This window comes from Triticum urartu, chromosome 1A, assembly GCF_056163025.1.
Source record: "Triticum urartu cultivar PI428250 chromosome 1A, HENAU_Tu73, whole genome shotgun sequence".
Lineage (NCBI taxonomy): Eukaryota > Viridiplantae > Streptophyta > Magnoliopsida > Poales > Poaceae > Triticum > Triticum urartu.
Genome location: NC_141873.1, coordinates 375081191 through 375100769, shown reverse-complemented (window position 1 = coordinate 375100769; position 19579 = coordinate 375081191). Strand labels below are relative to the sequence as shown.

Sequence of the window (19579 nt, the reverse complement as noted above, 5' to 3'; positions counted from 1 at the left end):
AGAACGCAGGGTGGGCACACGAACTGTGGACTCGTAGCGACCGTTTGTGATGCCAACCGCCAGGTCCGTCCAGCACAAACGTGACAGCCTAGCTATATGAAGGGGCAGTGATAAAGAGTGCCAGCCATTGTGCAACATTCGCCAGCTTGGTTTTTCGACAAGGTCGTGTTTCTCCTTGAGCTCTTTTATTACGGCAAGGAGCAGTACATCATACGACTGCGGCAAACCAAGCTCTTATTCTTATTATTATCACAAGCCAAGCTACTCCAATGTCCTCCAAAAAAAAAGCAAGAAACCCGATATGGAAAGTATAAGGATTTATCCTACTTTACATTGCTCACTAGTCACCACAAAGGCTACGGTTTCCAGTTCAAAAACATTGATAAACCTCAAAAAAGGCACATTCGCGGAGAGGCTGCGCAATCTTATGCGCCAGCATCTACAGATGCACACTGGGACGCCACTTAGGCAGGGCCTACAAAACTGACTGAAGATACACAAGACCTTGCAACCCCATCACACATCATGTTTTCTTAGTCTAGGCCAACAACACGATGAACCCATCGGCGCGGCGATGGCAGGCAAACATTGTTGGCTAGTTCAGTTGCACGGTCCAGCCCATGGGGTCCTCCACCTGGCCCATCTGGAGGCTTGTTAGCGAGGTGTACAGTTGCCGAGACACCGCGCCGACTCCTTGCTTGCCAGCATACTCTATCCTGCAAAGCACAAGCCAGTGAATGGGCATCAGATCTCGTGTGCTACCGTGGAGGAATGAATATCCGAGTTCATTCGAGAGACAAGTTGGATTTTGATCTAAGGATGCACACGTTTCAGCTAGGAGCTCAGCTCTCAAGGAACAAACAGAGGTAGTTTTACCTTTTCCCTTGATATGTAATGCTACCTACGGGAGACACTACGACGGCGGTCCCTGTGCAAAACACTTCGTCGGCATCGAGCAACTCATCCACCGACACAAGCCGCTCCTCGACCTTCCAAAAACCAAATACATGCAAAAATGTTAAACAGAATTTGACAACATGCTTTCAGATATTTTCAGTAGCAGTTTCAGAACAGTATTTTGCTTCTTCTACTTGGATCCACGCCGCTAGGAGAAATGAACTATATTTTCACAAATGTATTATTCGTACAAGAAAAATGTCCGCTGTTAATATTCATTCATAACGGAAGGTGAAGAATTGAGGAATACGATTAAAAAAACATGGATGTTCCTAACGAGAGCGGATTTTTGGCTCCTAAACCCCAGTGATCATTTATTTTGAAATTTTCACAAAGTGCATTTACAAGCTAAAAATAGTATCTCCACATATAGATGTTAAAACGTACCGTGGATTTATGAATCTTAAGGAGAAATGCACTGCACAAAAAGATAAATATGGTGATCTAAAATAGCAAATAGCAGTGCTACCGTTTGCTTCTTCGTGCATCGCACAAATAGATGTTTTTTTCACGATTTTTGTAGATTCATAGTGAATCCTCCTCCAATATACAGCTGGTTTTATTGGAATAATTTAAAACTTGCAAAGGCACTTTAAAAAATTATAAACAAAGGGATCCTGGAGATTGGGATACAAAAGCAATTACCAGTTTACCACTACCTAGCACACTTAAATATGCTCACTATTCATCACACAATGCTATAGTTAACTGCCAATCACAGGAAACTATCTAGACAAACTGATCGGCAACATAACGATCTCGACTTTCGATTCATAGGATTAACAAATAATACCTGGAAGCCTTTGCTCAGAGCAACATCAATTATACTTTTCCTTGTGATGCCCGGCAATATTGTTCCTTTTATTGCTGGAGTTGAAATAACATTGCCCTGGTCCAAATAGCAAGAAAAGAAACATGATCAAAGCTACAAACGACATGCATAAAATAGACATGAATTGTGCTAAAGTAACTGTTTGTAATTAGTCTCATCATTCTGATGATGGCATTGTTCTGCAACATTTATAAGAAACCAAGGTGATAGGTAGAGAACCATGCCAAACATAACAGGCGTAGATCAGTCAGATGGTGCTATATCTTAAGGAACAGTCATGATGCTGCTATATTACTAGGATATCCAAATCGTTATCTATGAAATAATGCTGATCTGTTGACGGATTCCACAAAGTAATCTGTTCAAAGGTATGAAATTTATTCCTTTATCAGCTAACATTCCGTAAGTGGAAGGGCCGTGCTAATGGATGTTGCTATCAACCACGTGCTCATAAAAACCATAATGTTTTGGTTTCCATAGCTGATAATGAAGTATTTTGAAATCAAGATATCTACTCCAGTTTAATAATTCCGCATTTAATTTAGTTTTCACCTTTTTTCCTTTTACGTACAAAAGACAAATGTGCCCTTTAAGCAAAATATGTTAAGTTCGAGTGAAGATGGTACTAGGATATCCAGACATCTAACCACAGTAGTAGCTTTCAGAATTAAGCAGTGTTACCTGAACTGATTGAAGATTATTTTTATCCAAAATAGCAAGCATGTCTGACAGTGACAGCGATGTCTTACCTTCACAACAAAAATATTACATGAAGATACTTCTTCAAGATACTTTTTCTCAACAGCATCCAAGTAGAGAACATCAGAATAACCTTTCTCCTTTGCAATCTTCTGTGCCATCAAGACCTATGCAACATAAAGGACACATACTGATAATGAAGAAGCCATGAATACACAAGTTCAACACAATTAGCAGAACCTTTTAGCAGAGAAGATAGCATAAGATGTTTACGATTACGGATTTCAGCTAGTGAATAGACTGGCCATTCCAGCCTTATAACCCATCGCATCTATATTCTATAGGCTTTGACCACAATTTAAACAACCGGAAGATAGTTGACTTGAGGATAAATGAGCATTCACAATCATAACAAATAGGCTTTACCATTATAACACATAGGCTTTCCAATTCCAATATGTATTCAATCCATCAACATTTTTTCTAAAAGCTAAGTAGAAAATGTTGTATTTGAAGTCCCAGCAGAAGAATTCAATGTGTGTGTGAATTCTACTACAAAATAATAACTGTAGAAGTGACTACGAGAGATTTAAAGGTTAAAGATGCACGGTATAATTATCTATGTTACAGTATTCCACTTTGAAAAATATCTCCAATGACCTTATTCCATTTTAACTTTTCAAGTGTATGCTATGCTTAAGCTTTGTCATATCAGACTTAACAGCAATAAAATAATTGCACTGATGGCATAGCCTATTTCAATCAGAACATGATATTGTTCTTTTGTATTTTGAACTTTAAACACTGAAAGCCCCAAATCATCAAATAAAAATAGAAATAAAAACAAATCAAGACGTCAGAAACATAAATATCAGAAATTCAAGATGCAAAGTCAAATTCCTGTAGGTACAAACTTGCATCGCAAAGTTGTTGTCGATTCAAGCCAACAAATCATAAACAATGGACCTAAAGTTAACAGCATAATTACCGAGGCATAATTCCCAATGGTCTTAACACCTCCAGTTCCACCAGGGGTGGCCCGATGAAACTTGTCTTCAACTATCAAATTTATTGGCGCTAATCCTTCCTGCAGATATCACTGAAAAAATTGAATGGGCACTGAAAAAACTAAACGGGAACAATCGTACATAAATGAGTTGGAATTCCACATCTGATTCATGATTAGTGTATCATCAATCAAAAAGGCAAAAACAGTACTACAAATAAATGTAATTATAGTCGCTACATAATTTCTAGTCTGAAATATGTTGCCATGCAAAGTGGAAAGTACAACAATGTATATAGCCCAATTATTATTTTTATTTGGGGAAAAATATCTCATGAAAGTAGTGGACAAAGAAGTTCAAGCTTTTGATGCAAACCTTGAAGTAGTTCCCAACAGGGGAGGCAAAAATAAGGAATGTGTACTCAGGAGCAGGTGCGAGACCAAGAACAGCCCCACTTCCCACGAGTAGAGGCCTAATGTACAAAGAACCTTTACCGGTAGGAGGCACCTGGATGCATAAGATATTTGGCAAATGATCAAATCGCCCACATAAACAATGACATGGCACTATGGCAATGACCCAACATTTTAGATAGATGACTGACCCATCTCTTGTTTGCTAAAACGGTTTGTTTTACTGCATCCACAAATTGCTCGACAGGAGGTGCAGGCATGCACATCCTCTCGGCACCAGTTTGCATCCTCATTGCATTTTCCATTGGGCGAAACAACAGGATGGAGCCATCAGTTTTTCTATACGCCTTTAGGCCTTCGAACAACCCCTACAAATCATAACCAATACAATTTCAGAACAAGAAGATTTAGGCCTTCAGAACATTACTACAGTCTGCCAGAGACACGAATAAAGGAGTTTCTACCTCCCATACAAACCTGTCCATAATTCAGGACTCCGGATGCTGGGTTCATTTCTATCGGCCCAAACGGCACCATTCCACCCTTGTCAAAGTTCCCATCTGGCCCACATTTTGTAGTATACATATAGTCAGTTTGCACGAGTCCAAAACCAAGGTTCTCCCAATCCAAATCAGCAAACTCTGATGTCTGCCTGCCAAGCCACGAGATTCCCATCAGAACTATTTTGACACGACCAACACATTGCCACAGACAATCTAGCAGATTAGCACAAGCAAATTGGCGTGCGCTGCATGGCAGTGGTACAGTCTAACAAGGCATGCGATGCAGTTCACAGTGGAAATCACATACGTGTAGTTACTTGCTAGAGAAGCCTCGCATCTTCCCATGCCTCGGGCCTTTCGGAGCCGAAGCAGTGACATCGAATAAAGTCGATTCCGAATCTGCATCAACGACAATAAAGTACCACACATTAGATTATTCAATTCAATACACATCAACACAAGAAACAACGACGGTTCCTTGCATTTTCCAATGTTCAACTTTCAGAAATCCTTTCCAAAGAGAAAAAAAAGGTTTTTAATCCCAACTTTCCCATCAAATCGCACATCAGCACATGCTGATTAGCTCTGCTCTCTAAGAATCTTACAACAGAAGGCCGTATCGGCCCGTGCAGGAGAACGCCGGCGAGATCTGAACAAGGACCTGAATGGACAGCGTCGACGGCGGCGGCGAGAAGAGCAGCAGCCGGGGCCGCTGGCTGGGGAGCGGCGCGGCGGCGAGCAAGGCGCCGAGCGAGGCCGTGCCGCAATCCATGTTGTATGACACTCGCTAATGGAGCTCACGCTCGCTCGCGGCGGTCTAGGGTTTCGCGGCGGCGGCGGCGGCGGACGGGCGGGGATAGGTTTGTAGAGGAGGAACCGAGCAAGGGAGACGACGACGAGTGCCAGATCGGACGCGGTGGTGGCTCGTTGCGCGCACGCAGAACCTCCGTCAGATCCATGCCACGGAAGCAGACATTTGGGTCCCACCGCCATTTTGTCCACATGTCAGTGACTCCGTTCTTTGCTGCCTTCTCGTGTTCAGCTGGATAACCAAACCAAAACAGGGGCGCCACGTATTGCGGCAGTTGGAAAAGTTTTATCCACACTATTAGATCGTTCGTGCGTTGCTACGGGCTTTTAATTTATTTATTTTGAATTATATCTAGTTAAATGGCCATGCGTTGCTACGGGCAACAAAACCTCTTACCAAAACTAAAACTTGGCATGAGATATTTGTCACAGTATGTTTTATGTGTACATGTACAATTCATACATATATCTATGCATCATTGGCGTATTCACCTTTTTGACCTCATCTCCAATGAGCATCCTATCATCGTTCTTGTCATGCCTGCTAATGTCACACTCTCAAAAGATATTTTTTTTCCAGTAGGTTCAATTGATTTAATCCAAAACAGAGATGCGAACATAACTTAGCCCAACAATGTGGAGTCAAAGACTTTTCCATAAAAAAAGCTACAAGTAAGATCTGGCCAATCGTCTCCATCAAGAACTCCTTGAACTGATACTTGTTATTGCCTTCCTCCGGCATTATGTTCCTCTTCCTCACATGTACCGAGTTCTCCATGCCTTGGATTAAAAGACATGTCCATTAGTCCACATGCCATGAGTCGTTTAGTCTATCAATGGAAGTATTGCTTCTTTTGGTCTAACAAGGTATGGGCATTAATTATTAAGATCCAGGTTAGCAGCTAGGAATAAGGGTGCTCATAATGCACTTGATTTTGGGCCGGTACCTTGCCAACTCTTTGGCAAATAGGAACATATCATGGTATATGGAAAGACAGTCGCAAGGAATATGTGTCCTTTATATGGGAATAAAGAGGTATTCTGCATTGTTCAGTAGTCTCGTCCTTTAATTTTTTTTAAACATCAGTACAAACACAAGCGCTCATATACACGCGCACACACTTACCCCTATGAACGCACACACGCACACCCTACCCCTATGAGCACCTCCAAAAGACTGAGCCGGCATATCATTTTGAAATTTACGAAGTCCGTAGGCACCTCGTCGTCGACGGGAACGTCTCCTCCCACTGAATGCGCATAACCGGAAATCTTGAAATAAATCCAGGAATAAATGCGAGCACCAGGATTTGAACCCTGATGGGCTCCTCTAACCATCCACCCACAGGTTGGTTCGTAGTCTCATCCTTGAATTGTTTTGCTATAATTACTCAAGTTTTGTGCTTCTGAGGTAACATAGAACCGGCAAATCCAAAAGGAAGTGTGTGTGTCATGTCTTATGTGTGTGTTTCTGGGTGGATGTCTGTCTATGATAAACTTTACATTAAGACAAAAAAATAACTTTGAATATCACTATAATTATATATAACAGTGGTAGTCTCGTCCACTGTCCACTTCTCCAATGTTCATATTCAAGTTCCATAATTTGTATAGATATCTTGCCATCTGGGAAAATTTGCTCATCTACCCACCCTTACTACTTGTGACAGATTATATGATCAAATAACCCTGTTATGTTAAAAAAACAAATACTTCACGGTCTAGACTAATTAGAAATTGAAATGTACTGAATGTGTGATCTATTGCAGGTTTAATGAGATTATGATGTTGTTGCAAGGCACACAAAATGAATAGTTGCTTGTTGTATACAACAAAAGTGGCACCATATAAAACCAGATGGGTGTTGATCATCATGCTGGGCCATACAAAAGAAGTTTGCTTACTCGAGGAAATATCACATGTCCAAATTGCCCTGGTTCCCTAGATGTATAAACTGTCACCCTACAAACAAACATGACCTATCAGAGTAGACCACAAGATGCAATAATAACAAGATTGAACACGCAAGCACAAAGGGAGAAAAAACAATGGCGAAACCATATGAAGGTCATTATGTAGTTGGCTTAAGTTACACCATTAAGCAAATAACTACCCACACCAGTAGAAACTCCAAAACCTATAGAACCATATCATGTAATATTCCACTGAAAACAAGCATGACACACATGCTAAATGCTCGTAAACATTACTACGGAACTTTCCCCAAAATAATTTTGCTTGTCAACCATGAATCCACTTAACTTCTTGTTTTCTCAACAATATCTCTATATTTTTAATTCTTGTAAACCGAACACAACAAAATATACCACTATGATTATCTACAAAAAATTACCTAATTTCATGCTGGAACTATAATTTAGTTCTAACATCCTCATTGCTTAAATCTGAAAACAGATTTCAGTCATTACTAACTAAATGTTAGGCATAAACTTGTTTTGGCTGAAACTCTTACACTCTGGACGACAATAATGCAAAAAAGAAGCCATTGGTCTTTTTGTATCAACTCAAAAATATGCATGGTTCTGTACCAGTTTTAAATAGACTGATTATGTCCAGTTCAATAACAGGAAACAATTGCGAGTTCCTAGTTCGGTGTATGGACGGAGAGGTGACCCTGAAACATCAAAAACGAGTTTGGGATGAACTTGCCAATTTTTGGGCCCAGTCTCTTCCGCTATGATATTTTCTCCTTTAATTTTTCTTCCATGCTCCCAGTCGTCCGATGCGGCGACATAGCGGCAGAAACTACCCACCTTACCCTGATGCTGAGCAACATGCATGGACTGCTACTTTCCTCTATCTCTGCGGTGGTTGCCTATCTCCCAATTGGCTTGGCCGCAGGCACACAACACAATAGCCCATGCACAGCCACCCGTCCTGATCGTGTGCTACTTTCTCTTCTTCCTTCCTAGCCTCTCCTTCTCCATCGGTTGCTCCCTGCCACTGCTTTCGCAAGCAATAGTAGCCCTCGAGCCACAGACGCATCTTCCTCTCTCACATTATTCCTCCTCTCTCACATTATTCCTCCTCTCTCACGGAAAAAAAATTACGTGCCCGGTTCGTATGTTCCACCCGTGAGACCCTCGTCGATTCACGACACATGTTAAATTTCAATCTCAATGCCCCATTCCCAATTACCAGCCAGCATCCTTCCTTTGTTTGACAACCGGCTATTCCTTTTCTATGAATTGGCGACAAACCGGCTTTTCCGTTCCTAATTGCACATCTAAAGGAGAGAAACAAAAAAACCAGTCTAGAGCCGACGGGGGTCATGCGGCACGATGGCACGATCTCTCACCTACGGCGGCCGTGCAACGCTGTCTCCGTGTCCTCGCAGGAGATGTGGAGCTGCTCCGTCACGCCGTGTAGCCAGTTGTGGCGATGAACTAAATGAGCTATATTGTTCAGGCCGAGAGGCACAACGGCGTGTCATCCTTGCTAAGACACTTCACTAGTTTTAGAAGTCTTTCACTGACATAAAATATTGTGAATTTCCTTTGCCCATATTAATATATATGAATCAGTGCCAAGCAGAAAATGTAATTTTAGTCAGATAACCCACAATGGCGATATAGTTTTTAGAAAATATACATCGTACCAGCCAAATTATATTAAAAAGTGAAATATAGAAGATTCACCTTATGCTTGGAAAGCACCTTTCCAATCATCTTTATCAGTCACCAAACACCATCATAAGTCTTGTATTTGAGTGCATTGTCAATCTTCACCAATGACTATAATGCCACATGATGCTTGATGCTTGTTCTAAAAATGCATAAATGATTTATCAGTGGAATTGATTGAACGTGCAAAAATAATAGTAATAATCATATATGAGCTTCATAATATACTTATTTATTACTATGGGGAGGTAGCACTGCAGTGTTTTTTAAGATAAATGCACAAATTTAGGAGATTAGAGCTGATTCAGTTCAACCAAGTTGCCATTTCCCAGTGGCCAGTGCTCATCTGGACAACCTGAAAAAAGAAGGAAAACTGTACAATAGAAGCTATAGAACATACACATGCTGCATGTAATTCACAGGAAGTGCTCAGCAATGCAATACCAAATCAGAAGAGAAATTTCTTCAAACAAGTCATGGACAATGTGAGTAAATATACTCCATATATCTACTGAAATCCAAATGGACAGCTTGGCTGGTGAGCTTACAGATCAGTTACAAGCTTCTGATAGAAAGTAGAAATCTAGGATTCTGAGTCTTTCTTCCATTTGCCAACGCAAGCAATCTAAAAAATTAAAAAGAAAAAAATGCAAAAAGGAAAAGGAGGGGACCTTCTGTGTGAAAATTTGAAGGCTTATTAATGGATTGTGTGCCCAGCCACAACCATCCATGCAGATGAGCCGCCCCAAAGTCTTCTAGACTCATACGATCTATGGTCATGCCATCATGATTAGAACATGGATGCATCCGAGGAAACGCCAGCCTGTGAGCCTACTAACCCCCGCCGATCCGGCTGAATCAGCGTCGTGATCGTACCAAGGAGGCACCACTCCTTGCAGGGAGGGCCATGCCGATGCCATGGTGGGTACGGCCCCGCCCGACGCCATCGAGATAAGCAGCGGGCGGCTGCCTCAAAGAGGGGGGCGAGGGCGACAAGCTTGGAGGGAAGTGAGGGGCAAGGCATGACCACCAATATCTGTAGATGGACAACTAAGCTACAAAAATGAGTATATGAAAGGAGATTAGCAATTGTTTTCTCGCTCCACTCGTAAACATAACAAGCATTTTTTCTTCAAAGTAGGTCTTACCCTATTTTTGTAAAAGAAAGGCCAGGCACCTTCATGTCTAATAAAACGTTCTATAGCAAATCAATGGAACCAATCAGGCTTCTCTTAATATGCTGATATGCATGGTACTAAATTCCAAACTGGAACTACAACTGACTTCAATATATGCAAGTTCGACAGTGAAAATAGTACTAAGCTTAGCAACGGCCTGCCCAATACCTACTTTCTACCCAGATGCGCAATTTCAAGGTTCAGCTGATTAAGATGCTCGAGTTTATCTGCAATGGTAGAGCATTATCTTTCTAATTCAAATTCAAAGCTAACAATCACAACAGAATATAACTATCACTATGGCAACTGTTACGAAGATGAATTCCTCCTTTCTCAAAGTCGATATGCAAGTTATTTGCTGCCTTCCCATATTCCTCTGGTAGGCAGGGCACCTTCACTCTCAGAGTTTAGTACCGCGTTTTATAAAGTAGTATATGTGTTCAGGTACTGCAGAAAATCACAGAAAATGAATGTTACCGTTCTGGTTTGGTCATTTCACTCTGCTCTCTCCCTTTTCACAGATGCCATTTATGTTATAGACCTTACTTGAAGATCCTCATAATTCGTCATTGATGCCTTATCTGCTTCCTCCGTAAACTCCCTAGTTCACATACATATTTATATTCAGTAAAAGAAAACTGAAAACACTTTGCTGCAGAGCTTCCAAATTATTACACAAGAAGCAAGCAGACGTCATCCAATCACCTATCTGAGTGCGTGTCCCTGCACAGCTCCGCTGAATCAATGACCGAGCAAACCTAGCCAATCATCAGCCAACCCACATCAAACTACACAGATTAAATAAAACGTAACCAAATAAGAGTAACTTACAGTGTTGGAGATCTCATCCATGGTGTGAACAATCTCAGCAGAGGGCGGCAGCTACCCAATGTGGCCAACGAGCTTGTCCGACCTGCAAATTTAACCAAACAGTCATAGAAAATTTAGCAATGGATTGTTGTGGTGGGGTAGTGTTAGGGATCGAAGGGGGTTTTCCCCTTACCGCTGGATGACCTCGTCGAGCGACGGAAGCCCTTTGCAGTGCGCAGCACATCGAAGCCGTACAGCCGCCGACCCGGCCGGGTCGAGCAGACCGTCGAGAGGCACGCGCACCTACCCGGCCACGCACCCAGCGCTGGCCAGCTCCCACACGAACGTGGTCTCCGGCGGGAACGACGCCATCGACACAACCAGTTCCAGCGCGCCCGCCCACGCTGCCGGTCCCCAGCACGGCCACCAACATCGCTCCTCGCCCCCACCAGCAATGCCCCCACGAGCGGATGCATCAATCGGAGGAAGAACCAACACCTCCCCTTGTGGTCTCCCCCGCTGGTGGCTACTCTCCTTCCCGACTCCGGCTTCCAACGAACGGCGCTCCGATGAAGAGTGCGCCGACGAGGGCGTCTTGGGGGACGGCAGGGAGGGGAGAGAGGATGTCGCTTGGGGAGTTGGGGAGAGGCAAGGAGGGGTGCGTGATTGATGGTTTTTTTTTTCTAGGTGGAGCGGTGAAAAAGGAAAGAGGAAGAGGGCTTATTAGGATTTGAGAAAGATCGACGTATTAGGAAAATTAGGATTTGGAATTGATTGTCATGAAACTAAATTTTATTGATTGGTAACGTGCTATCAGTTCCTGCCGTTTATAACGTGTCTAGTTAGGAAACTTTGGAAAGGTTAGGAAACTTTTTATTGTGAGGGTAAAAAAAATTAACATGAGTAGATATGGTGGTGGGATGTGAGACGAAAATAAACCGGACGAAAAAACCCAGACAAAAGTGGTGGGACTATTCAACCAACTCGTCCATTAGGAGTAAAGATTATTATTATTATTATTATTATTATTATTATTATTATAGATTAGAGATTAGAGATTAGAGATAGATATTAGAGATAGAGATTAGAGATTAGAGATTATTTCTTTCCTGAAAATCTATTATTTGTTTCCTAAAGCAAATTGCATTAATGAGAGAGATCCGTTGATTTGGCTAAGGTAGGAAAGAATCTATTATTTGTTTACTAAAGCAAATTGCATTAATGGGAGAGATTCGTTGATTTGGCTAAGGTAGGAAAGAATCTATTATTTGTTTGCTAAAGCAAATTGCATTAATGGGAGAGATCCGTTGATTTGGCTAAGGTAGGAAAGAATCTATTATTTGTTTGCTAAAGCAAATTGCATTAATGGGAGAGATCCTTTGATTTGGCTAAGGTAGGAAAGAATCTATTATTTGTTTCCTAAAGAAAATTGCATTAATGAGAGAGATTTGTTGATTTGGCTAAGGTAGGCGGTTTTTGCGGTTCGTGGTGGCTCAGTGTGAGGTGGGACGAGGTACCAAAAAAAATCATGGGAGGTGGGACGAAAAAAAACCTGGGAGGTGGGAGTTGCCCCTGGTTAACCTACGAAATTTCGTAGATTTTTTTAGGACGAAAAAAAACCAGTGGAGGTGGGACGAAAATTGACCGGCGGAGACTACCAACTGCTCCATTAGGAGTAGAGATGCTTCTCTAGCCGAGCATGTGGGGGTGCCCTGGATGCCACCCCTCCAAAGTTGCGAAATAAATTTTACTGTATTATATACCCCCTCCGTAAAAATATGAGAGCATTTAAATTTTATAGAGGGAGTACTTAACAATAAATATTCATTTAGTTATTATTGTTTTCAGACTTTTTATTAAGATTATGATGATCTTCAATGTAAACCTTGAACCGTGGCCCGGTTTAAGAAAAAAAACTTGAACCGTGGCACCCCAAATATGCGATTCTAAATCCGCCACTGCACTCGGGCTCCTCAAACGACAATGTGCGAAACGGCCCGATCACTAACCAGTCAAATCACGGTTCGGTTGAACTCCTTAAACCAGCCCTACACGTCTAGGCTGATCGGTACCCCATATAACAGCCCATACCTATGGTGGAGGCCAGGACACGCCCAGGCTTCGTCACGTAGGTCCAGATAGATCAGACCCACCTCAAATTTCATCAAATTGACCAAAGTCCACCAAACACATCGCCCTCCTCCCAAGTCCATCCTCCATTTTTCATGTTCGAGCCGTCGTTGTCCTCCATTTTCCACGCCCGAGTCGTCATCTTCCTCCATTTCCCATGTCTGAGTCATCACCGTCGTCCACTCTTGCTTCCCCATCCGCGTCGTGAACCTCGTCCGTCGCCCTAGATGTCATCGTTGGGTACCCCACCCCACTGCTAGCACGGATGATGCCTCGGCATCGTCTGTGGGGATCCCGACCATGGGGGTGAGTTGCAAGGTCGATACGTCGCCAGGAGGGAGCAGAGAAGGAAGCAGTGCGAACTTGAAGCAGCGGTGAAGGAAGTTTCGGCAAAGGATGTTGTGGATGTTAGGGAGGATGTGTCCCCTTCCACGCTCGATCCCCCACGTCCGTCCGTCCGGCTGCCGACAAGGAAGCAGCCACCCCGCCCCACCCACGATTGGCGACAATCTGACCTCCAGGTGGGCGATTTTGGACGCCCTTACGCACTCGGAGGCGTCGGAGACGTTGTGCGACTTGTAGTAACTCTAACGGGCGCGAACAAGCATGGGCAACCCTAACGCCTGCTCTGCCCAGGTCCTGTTCGACGGAATGCTGCAGCAGGACACAATAATTCAAATATAAAATATTACAATCCAAAAATGAAGTTTTGTAATAAAATAATTCAAATTTGAATTCAACATATTTTTATTTCTCTCCTTGAAGTGCCCACAAAGGCTCAACCAGATCATTCTAAAGCTGCTCACGAGTTTCTCGATGACAAATTTGTTGATGCATTTGGATAAATACCTCAAATGTTGTCGGATTCTGCTTTGGAAGTTTGATAGGATCACCTGTCTGCCCAAACCATGGAGAACTCCGTCACCCTCATCTTTCACAATCTTTTTGTACATGATAACACAAACTGTCATCATCTCCCACAACATTTCTGAATCACATATTTTTGTAGGACCTCAAATAATATTGGGGTATTTATAGAGCAAAGAGGTGGTGCGGAAGGCGGCGGAGGTGGGCACAACCCACCTGGGCGCGCCTGGGCCCCCAGGCGCGCCCTGGTGGTTTGTGCTCCCCTCGGAGCCCCTGCTACCTCTTGAGCACTGCGTTGGTTTTCCCTTGAAGAGGAAAGGATGGTGCAGTAAAGCAGCGTAAGTATTTCCCTCAGTTTTTGAGAACTAATGTATCAATCCAGTAGGAGACCACGCGCGAGTCACCTCGTACCTACACAAACAAAATAAGAACCTCGTAACCAACGCGATAAAGGGGTCGTCAATCCCTTCACGGCCACTTGCAAGAGTGAGATCTGATAGAGATGATAATAATAAGATAAGTATTTTTGGTATTTTTATGATATAGATTGAAAGTAAAGATTGCAAAATAAAATAGATTGGAAACTTGTATGGTGGAAAATAGACCCCGGGACATAGGTTTCACTAGTGGCTTCTCTCAAGATAGCATAAGTATTACGGTGGGTGAACAAATTACTGTCGAGCAATTGATAGAAAAACGAATAATTATGAGAATATCTAGGCATGATCATGTATATAGACATCACGTCCGCGACAAGTAGAACGACTCCTGCCTGCATCTACTACTATTACTCCACACATCGACCGCTATCCAGCATGCATCTAGAGTATTAAGTTCATAAGAACAAAGTAATGCCTTAAGCAAGATGACATGATGTAGAGGGATAAACTCATGCAATATGATATAAACCTCATATTTTTATCCTCGATGGCAACAATACAATACGTGTTGTTTCCCTTTCTGTCACTGGGATCGAGCACCGCAAGATTGAATCCCAAAGCTAAGCACTTCTCCCATTGCAAGAAAGATCAATCCAGTAGACCAAACCAAACTGATAATTCGAAGAGACTTGCAAAGATAAACCAATCATACATAAAAGAATTCAGAGGATATTCAAATATTGTTCATAGATAATCTGGATCATAAACCCATGATGACCCACAAGTATAGGGGATCTATCATAGTCCTTTCGATAAGTAAGAGTGTCGAACCCAACGAGGAGCAGAAGGAAATGATAAGCGGTTTCCAGCAAGGTATTCTCTGCAAGTACTGAAATAAGTGGTAACAAATAGTTTTGTGATAGGATAATTTGTAACGAGCAACAAGTAACAAAAGTAAATAAAGTGCAGCAAGGTGGCCCAATCCTTTTTGTAGCAAAGGACAAGCCTGGACAAACTATTATATAGAGAAAAGCGCTCCCGAGGACACATGGGAATATCGTCAAGCTAGTTTTCATCACGTTCGTATGATTCGTGTTCGGTACTTTGATAATTTGGTATGTGGGTGGACCGGTGCTTGGGTACTGTCCTTACTTGGACAAGCATCCCACTTATGATTAACCTCTATTGCAAGCATCCGCAACTACAACAAAAGTATTAAGGTAAACCTAACCATAGCATGAAACATATGGATCCAAATCAGCCCCTTATGAAGCAACGCATAAACTAGGGTTTAAGCTTCTGTCACTCTAGCAGCCCATCATCTACTTATTACTTCCCAATGCCTTCCTCTAGGCCCAAATCATGGTGAAGTGTTATGTAGTCGGCGTTCACATAACACTACTAGAGGAGAGACAACATACATCTCATCAATATATCGAACGAATACCAAATTCACATGACCACTAATAGCAAGACTTCTCCCATGTCCTCGGGAACAAACGTAACTACTCACAAAGCATATTCATGTTCATAATCAGAGGGGTATTAATATGCATATAGGATCTGAACATATGATCTTCCACCAAATAAACCAACTAGCATCAACTACAAGGAGTAATTAACACTACTAGCAACCTACTAGCACCAATCCCGGACTTGAAGACAAGAATTGGAAACAAGAGATGAACTAGGGTTTTGAGAGGAGATGGTGCTGATGAAAATGTTGATGGAGATTTCCCTCTCCCAATGAGAGGAGCATTGGTGATGACGATGGCGATGATTTCCCCCTCCCGGAGGGAAGTTTCCCCGGCAGAACAGCTCTGTCGGAGCCCTAGATTGGACCCGCCAAGGTTCCGCCTCGTGGCGGCGGAGTTTCATCCGAGAAGATGGCTTATGATTTTTTTTCTCATCGAAAGGCTCCATATAACAGAAGATGGACATCGGAGGGCCACCAGGGGGCCCATGAGGTAGGGGGGCGCGCCCAGGGGGGTACGGCGCACCCCCACCCTCGTGGGGAGGGTGTGGCCCCCCTGGTGAACTTCTCGCGCTCAGTATTTTTTATATATTCTGAAAACATATTCCGTGAAGTTTCAGGACTTTTGGAGCTGTGCAGAATAGGTCTCTAATATTTGCTCCTTTTCCAGCCCAGAATCCCAGCTGCCGGCATTCTCCCTCTTTATGTAAACCTTGAAAAATAAGAGAGAATAGGCATAAGTATTGTGACATAATGTGTAATAACAGCCCATAATGCAATAAATATCGATATAAAAGCATGATGCAAAATGGACGTATCAACTCCCCCAAGCTTAGACCTTGCTTGTCCTCAAGCGAAAGCCGAAATCGAAAAATATGTCCACATGTTTAGAGATAGAGGTGTCGATAAAAATAAAATACGGACATGAGGGCATCATGATCATTCTTAGAACAGCAACTTATATAATTCTTGTCATATGATTTCTTATGCTAGAGTAATAATTCAATCACAATTTCAAGTATGAATCGTAAACTTCATTGAAAACTAACAAACTATAATCTCAGTCATTGGAGCAATTGCAATTTATCATAACATAGGAAAGAGTCAATGTATAAGAGCTTTTCAGCAAGTCCACATACTCAACTATCATATAGTCTTTCACAATTGCTGACACTCATGCAATACTTATGGGTATGGAGTTTTAATCGGACACAGAGAAAGATAGATGCTTATAGTTTTGCCTCTCAACGTTTTACCTCAAGGGTAATGTCAACAATAATAGTTCATGAAAACTCACATCCAATTAGCCATATATACCAGGATCTTTCCAACATACTATGCTTGCCAAAGGATAAAATGTAAAAAGGAAAGGTGAAGACCACCATGACTCTTATGCAAGGTAGGAGATAAAAGTAAAAGATAGGCCCTTCGCAGAGGGAAGCAGAGGTTGTCATGCGCTTTTATGGTTGGATGCACAAAATCTTAATGCGAAAGAACGTCACTTTATATTGCCACTTGTGATATGGACCTTTATTATGCAGTCTGTTGCTTTTATTTCTTCCATATCACACGATCGTATAAAGCTTATTTTCTCCCACACTAATAAGTCATACATATTTAGAGAGCAATTTTTATTGCTTGCACCGATGACAACTTACTTGGAGGATCTTACTCAATCCATAGGTAGGTATGGTGGACTCTCATGGCAAAACTGGTTTAAGGGTATTTGGAAGCACAAGTAGTATCTCTACTTGGTGCGATGAATTTGGCTAGCATGAGGGGGAAAGTCAAGCTCAACCATGTTGGATGATCCATGACAATATAATTTATCTCAGATGTAAGAAAACATAACCCATTACGTTGTCTTCCTTGTCCAACGTCAACTCTCCAGCATGTCATATTTTAATGAGTGCTCACAATCATAAAAGATGTCCAAGATAGTATATTTATATGTGAAGACCTCTCTTTCTTTATTACTTCCTATTAATTGCAACGATGACCAAAACTATGTTTGTCAACTCTCAACAACTTTTATTCATCATACTTTTTCTATGTGAGCTCATTACTCTCCATAAGATTCACATGATCTCTTTGTTTATTTTTTATTCTTTTTCTTTTCTTTTATTCCCTTAGGATCATGGCAAAATAATCAAGCCCTTGACTCAACACTAATCTTTATTATATAGCTCACAGACTCGATAACATAGAGGAATTATAAAGCAAAACTCACAACTAGATCATACTAAGAACTTTTATTCTACTAGATCAAGATATTACCAAAAAGATCGAACTAAGAAAAACGGTAAAGATAAAAGTGATGGTGATACGATACCGGGGCACTCCCCCAAGCTTGGCAGTTGCCAAGGGGAGTGCCCATACCCATGTGATTATGTCTCTCTTTTCAGGGATGGTGATGTGATATTCTTGGCGATGATGCCCCTCAGGATACGATTCTCCTCCTCGAGATTATTGACTTGCTGCTTGAGGTCCATTATTTCCTTTCGGAGTTTTCCTGTAACAGCCAAAGCTCCCTGCACCCAAGGGTGCTGCATAGCTGCGGGAGAACTAGTGACACTCTTTTTAATATTCTCATAAGAAAGAAATCTAACATTGGAAGGGATAACCGAGTTTGGAATAGCCGAGCTCTGCAGTTCTCCCATTGTGAATCCAGCTCGGAAGCGGGAAGTGACTTCTTGATCCTCTTCCATGGCATCTATCCTCTTCAAATCAGCCCCCATCTCTTCCTCCGTGGCTGGCCCAAAGAGGTCAACATTGTTGTTTGTCATTGATCTCGGTGCCGGATGAGACACCCGGCTCTCCCCGACTGACTCTTGCGAAGACATCTTGCTCTAATCTGCAGCAGCAACAGCTCGAAACACAAACAGAGGATAATTGCGTGATACGGGAGTCAAAACCCCCGGGAGATTATATAATGAATTTTTACCGACCAAAATATGTGTCGTGTATGAAAACGGAGTCCGGAAAGCGCACGAGGTGCCCACGAGGTCGGGGGCGCGCCCAGCAGGGTAGGGCGCACCCTCCACCCTCGTGGAGGCCTCATGTCCTTCTCGGACTGCTTCTTATTTTTCTATTTTTCAAAATATTCCAAAATGGAGAAATATTGCCTTAAATACTGTTTTGGAGTCGGTTTACTTACCATACCACATACCTATTCCTTTTCGGAGTCTGAAGCGTTCCGGAAAGTGTCCCTTATGTATTCCTCCGGGGTTACGGTTTCAATAACATTGGTTTCAACATTTATGGGATTACCAGAGATATAATGTTTGATTCTTTGACCGTTCACCACCTTCAGATTTGTGCCTTCGAAGTTGTTGATTTTTATGGCACTGGAACGATAGACCTCCTCGATAACGTAAGGACCTTCCCATTTAGGATAATTTGTAACGAGCAACAAGTAACAAAAGTAAATAAAGTGCAGCAAGGTGGCCCAATCCTTTTTGTAGCAAAGGACAAGCCTGGACAAACTATTATATAGAGAAAAGCGCTCCCGAGGACACATGGGAATATCGTCAAGCTAGTTTTCATCACGTTCGTATGATTCGTGTTCGGTACTTTGATAATTTGGTATGTGGGTGGACCGGTGCTTGGGTACTGTCCTTACTTGGACAAGCATCCCACTTATGATTAACCTCTATTGCAAGCATCCGCAACTACAACAGAAGTATTAAGGTAAACCTAACCATAGCATGAAACATATGGATCCAAATCAGCCCCTTTCGAAGCAACACATAAACTAGGGTTTACGCTTCTGTCACTCTAGCAACCCATCATCTACTTATTACTTCCCAATGCTTCCTCTAGGCCCAAATCATGGTGAAGTGTTATGTAGTCGACGTTCACATAACACCACTAGA

General features: G+C 42.3%; 1 protein-coding gene and 1 long non-coding RNA gene across 2 annotated transcripts; both read right to left on the bottom strand.

Moving 5' to 3' along the window:
• Window positions 1–217: 217 nt before the first annotated feature.
• LOC125512854 (branched-chain amino acid aminotransferase 2, chloroplastic) lies at window positions 218–5340 on the bottom strand. Its single transcript, XM_048677930.2, has 10 exons — window positions 5073–5340; window positions 4719–4810; window positions 4386–4560; window positions 4100–4276; window positions 3871–4002; window positions 3477–3575; window positions 2539–2655; window positions 1751–1846; window positions 877–989; window positions 218–716 (listed from the first exon to the last, which is right to left on the bottom strand). Exons 1-10 carry the CDS (start codon window positions 5181–5183, stop codon window positions 596–598), a joined length of 1233 nt encoding a protein of 410 aa, XP_048533887.1. The 5' UTR covers window positions 5184–5340; the 3' UTR covers window positions 218–595.
• Window positions 5341–10429: 5089 nt separating this feature from the next.
• LOC147991304 (uncharacterized) lies at window positions 10430–11501 on the bottom strand. Its single transcript, XR_015613691.1, has 4 exons — window positions 11047–11501; window positions 10875–10956; window positions 10749–10801; window positions 10430–10644 (listed from the first exon to the last, which is right to left on the bottom strand). It is a non-coding gene; the product is annotated as an uncharacterized LOC147991304 (long non-coding RNA).
• Window positions 11502–19579: the final 8078 nt, after the last annotated feature.

Excerpts from the sequence above, each read along its gene's own strand:
- LOC125512854 (XM_048677930.2), bottom strand. The coding sequence starts at position 5,183 with ATGGATTGCGGCACGGCCTCGCTCGGCGCCTTGCTCGCCGCCGCGCCG. Across the intron at positions 4,811-5,072 it reads CGTCGACGCTGTCCATTCAG|ATTCGGAATCGACTTTATTC; the intron begins GTCCTTGTTCAG and ends TCGTTGATGCAG. Across the intron at positions 717-876 it reads ATTACATATCAAGGGAAAAG|GATAGAGTATGCTGGCAAGC; the intron begins GTAAAACTACCT and ends TGTGCTTTGCAG.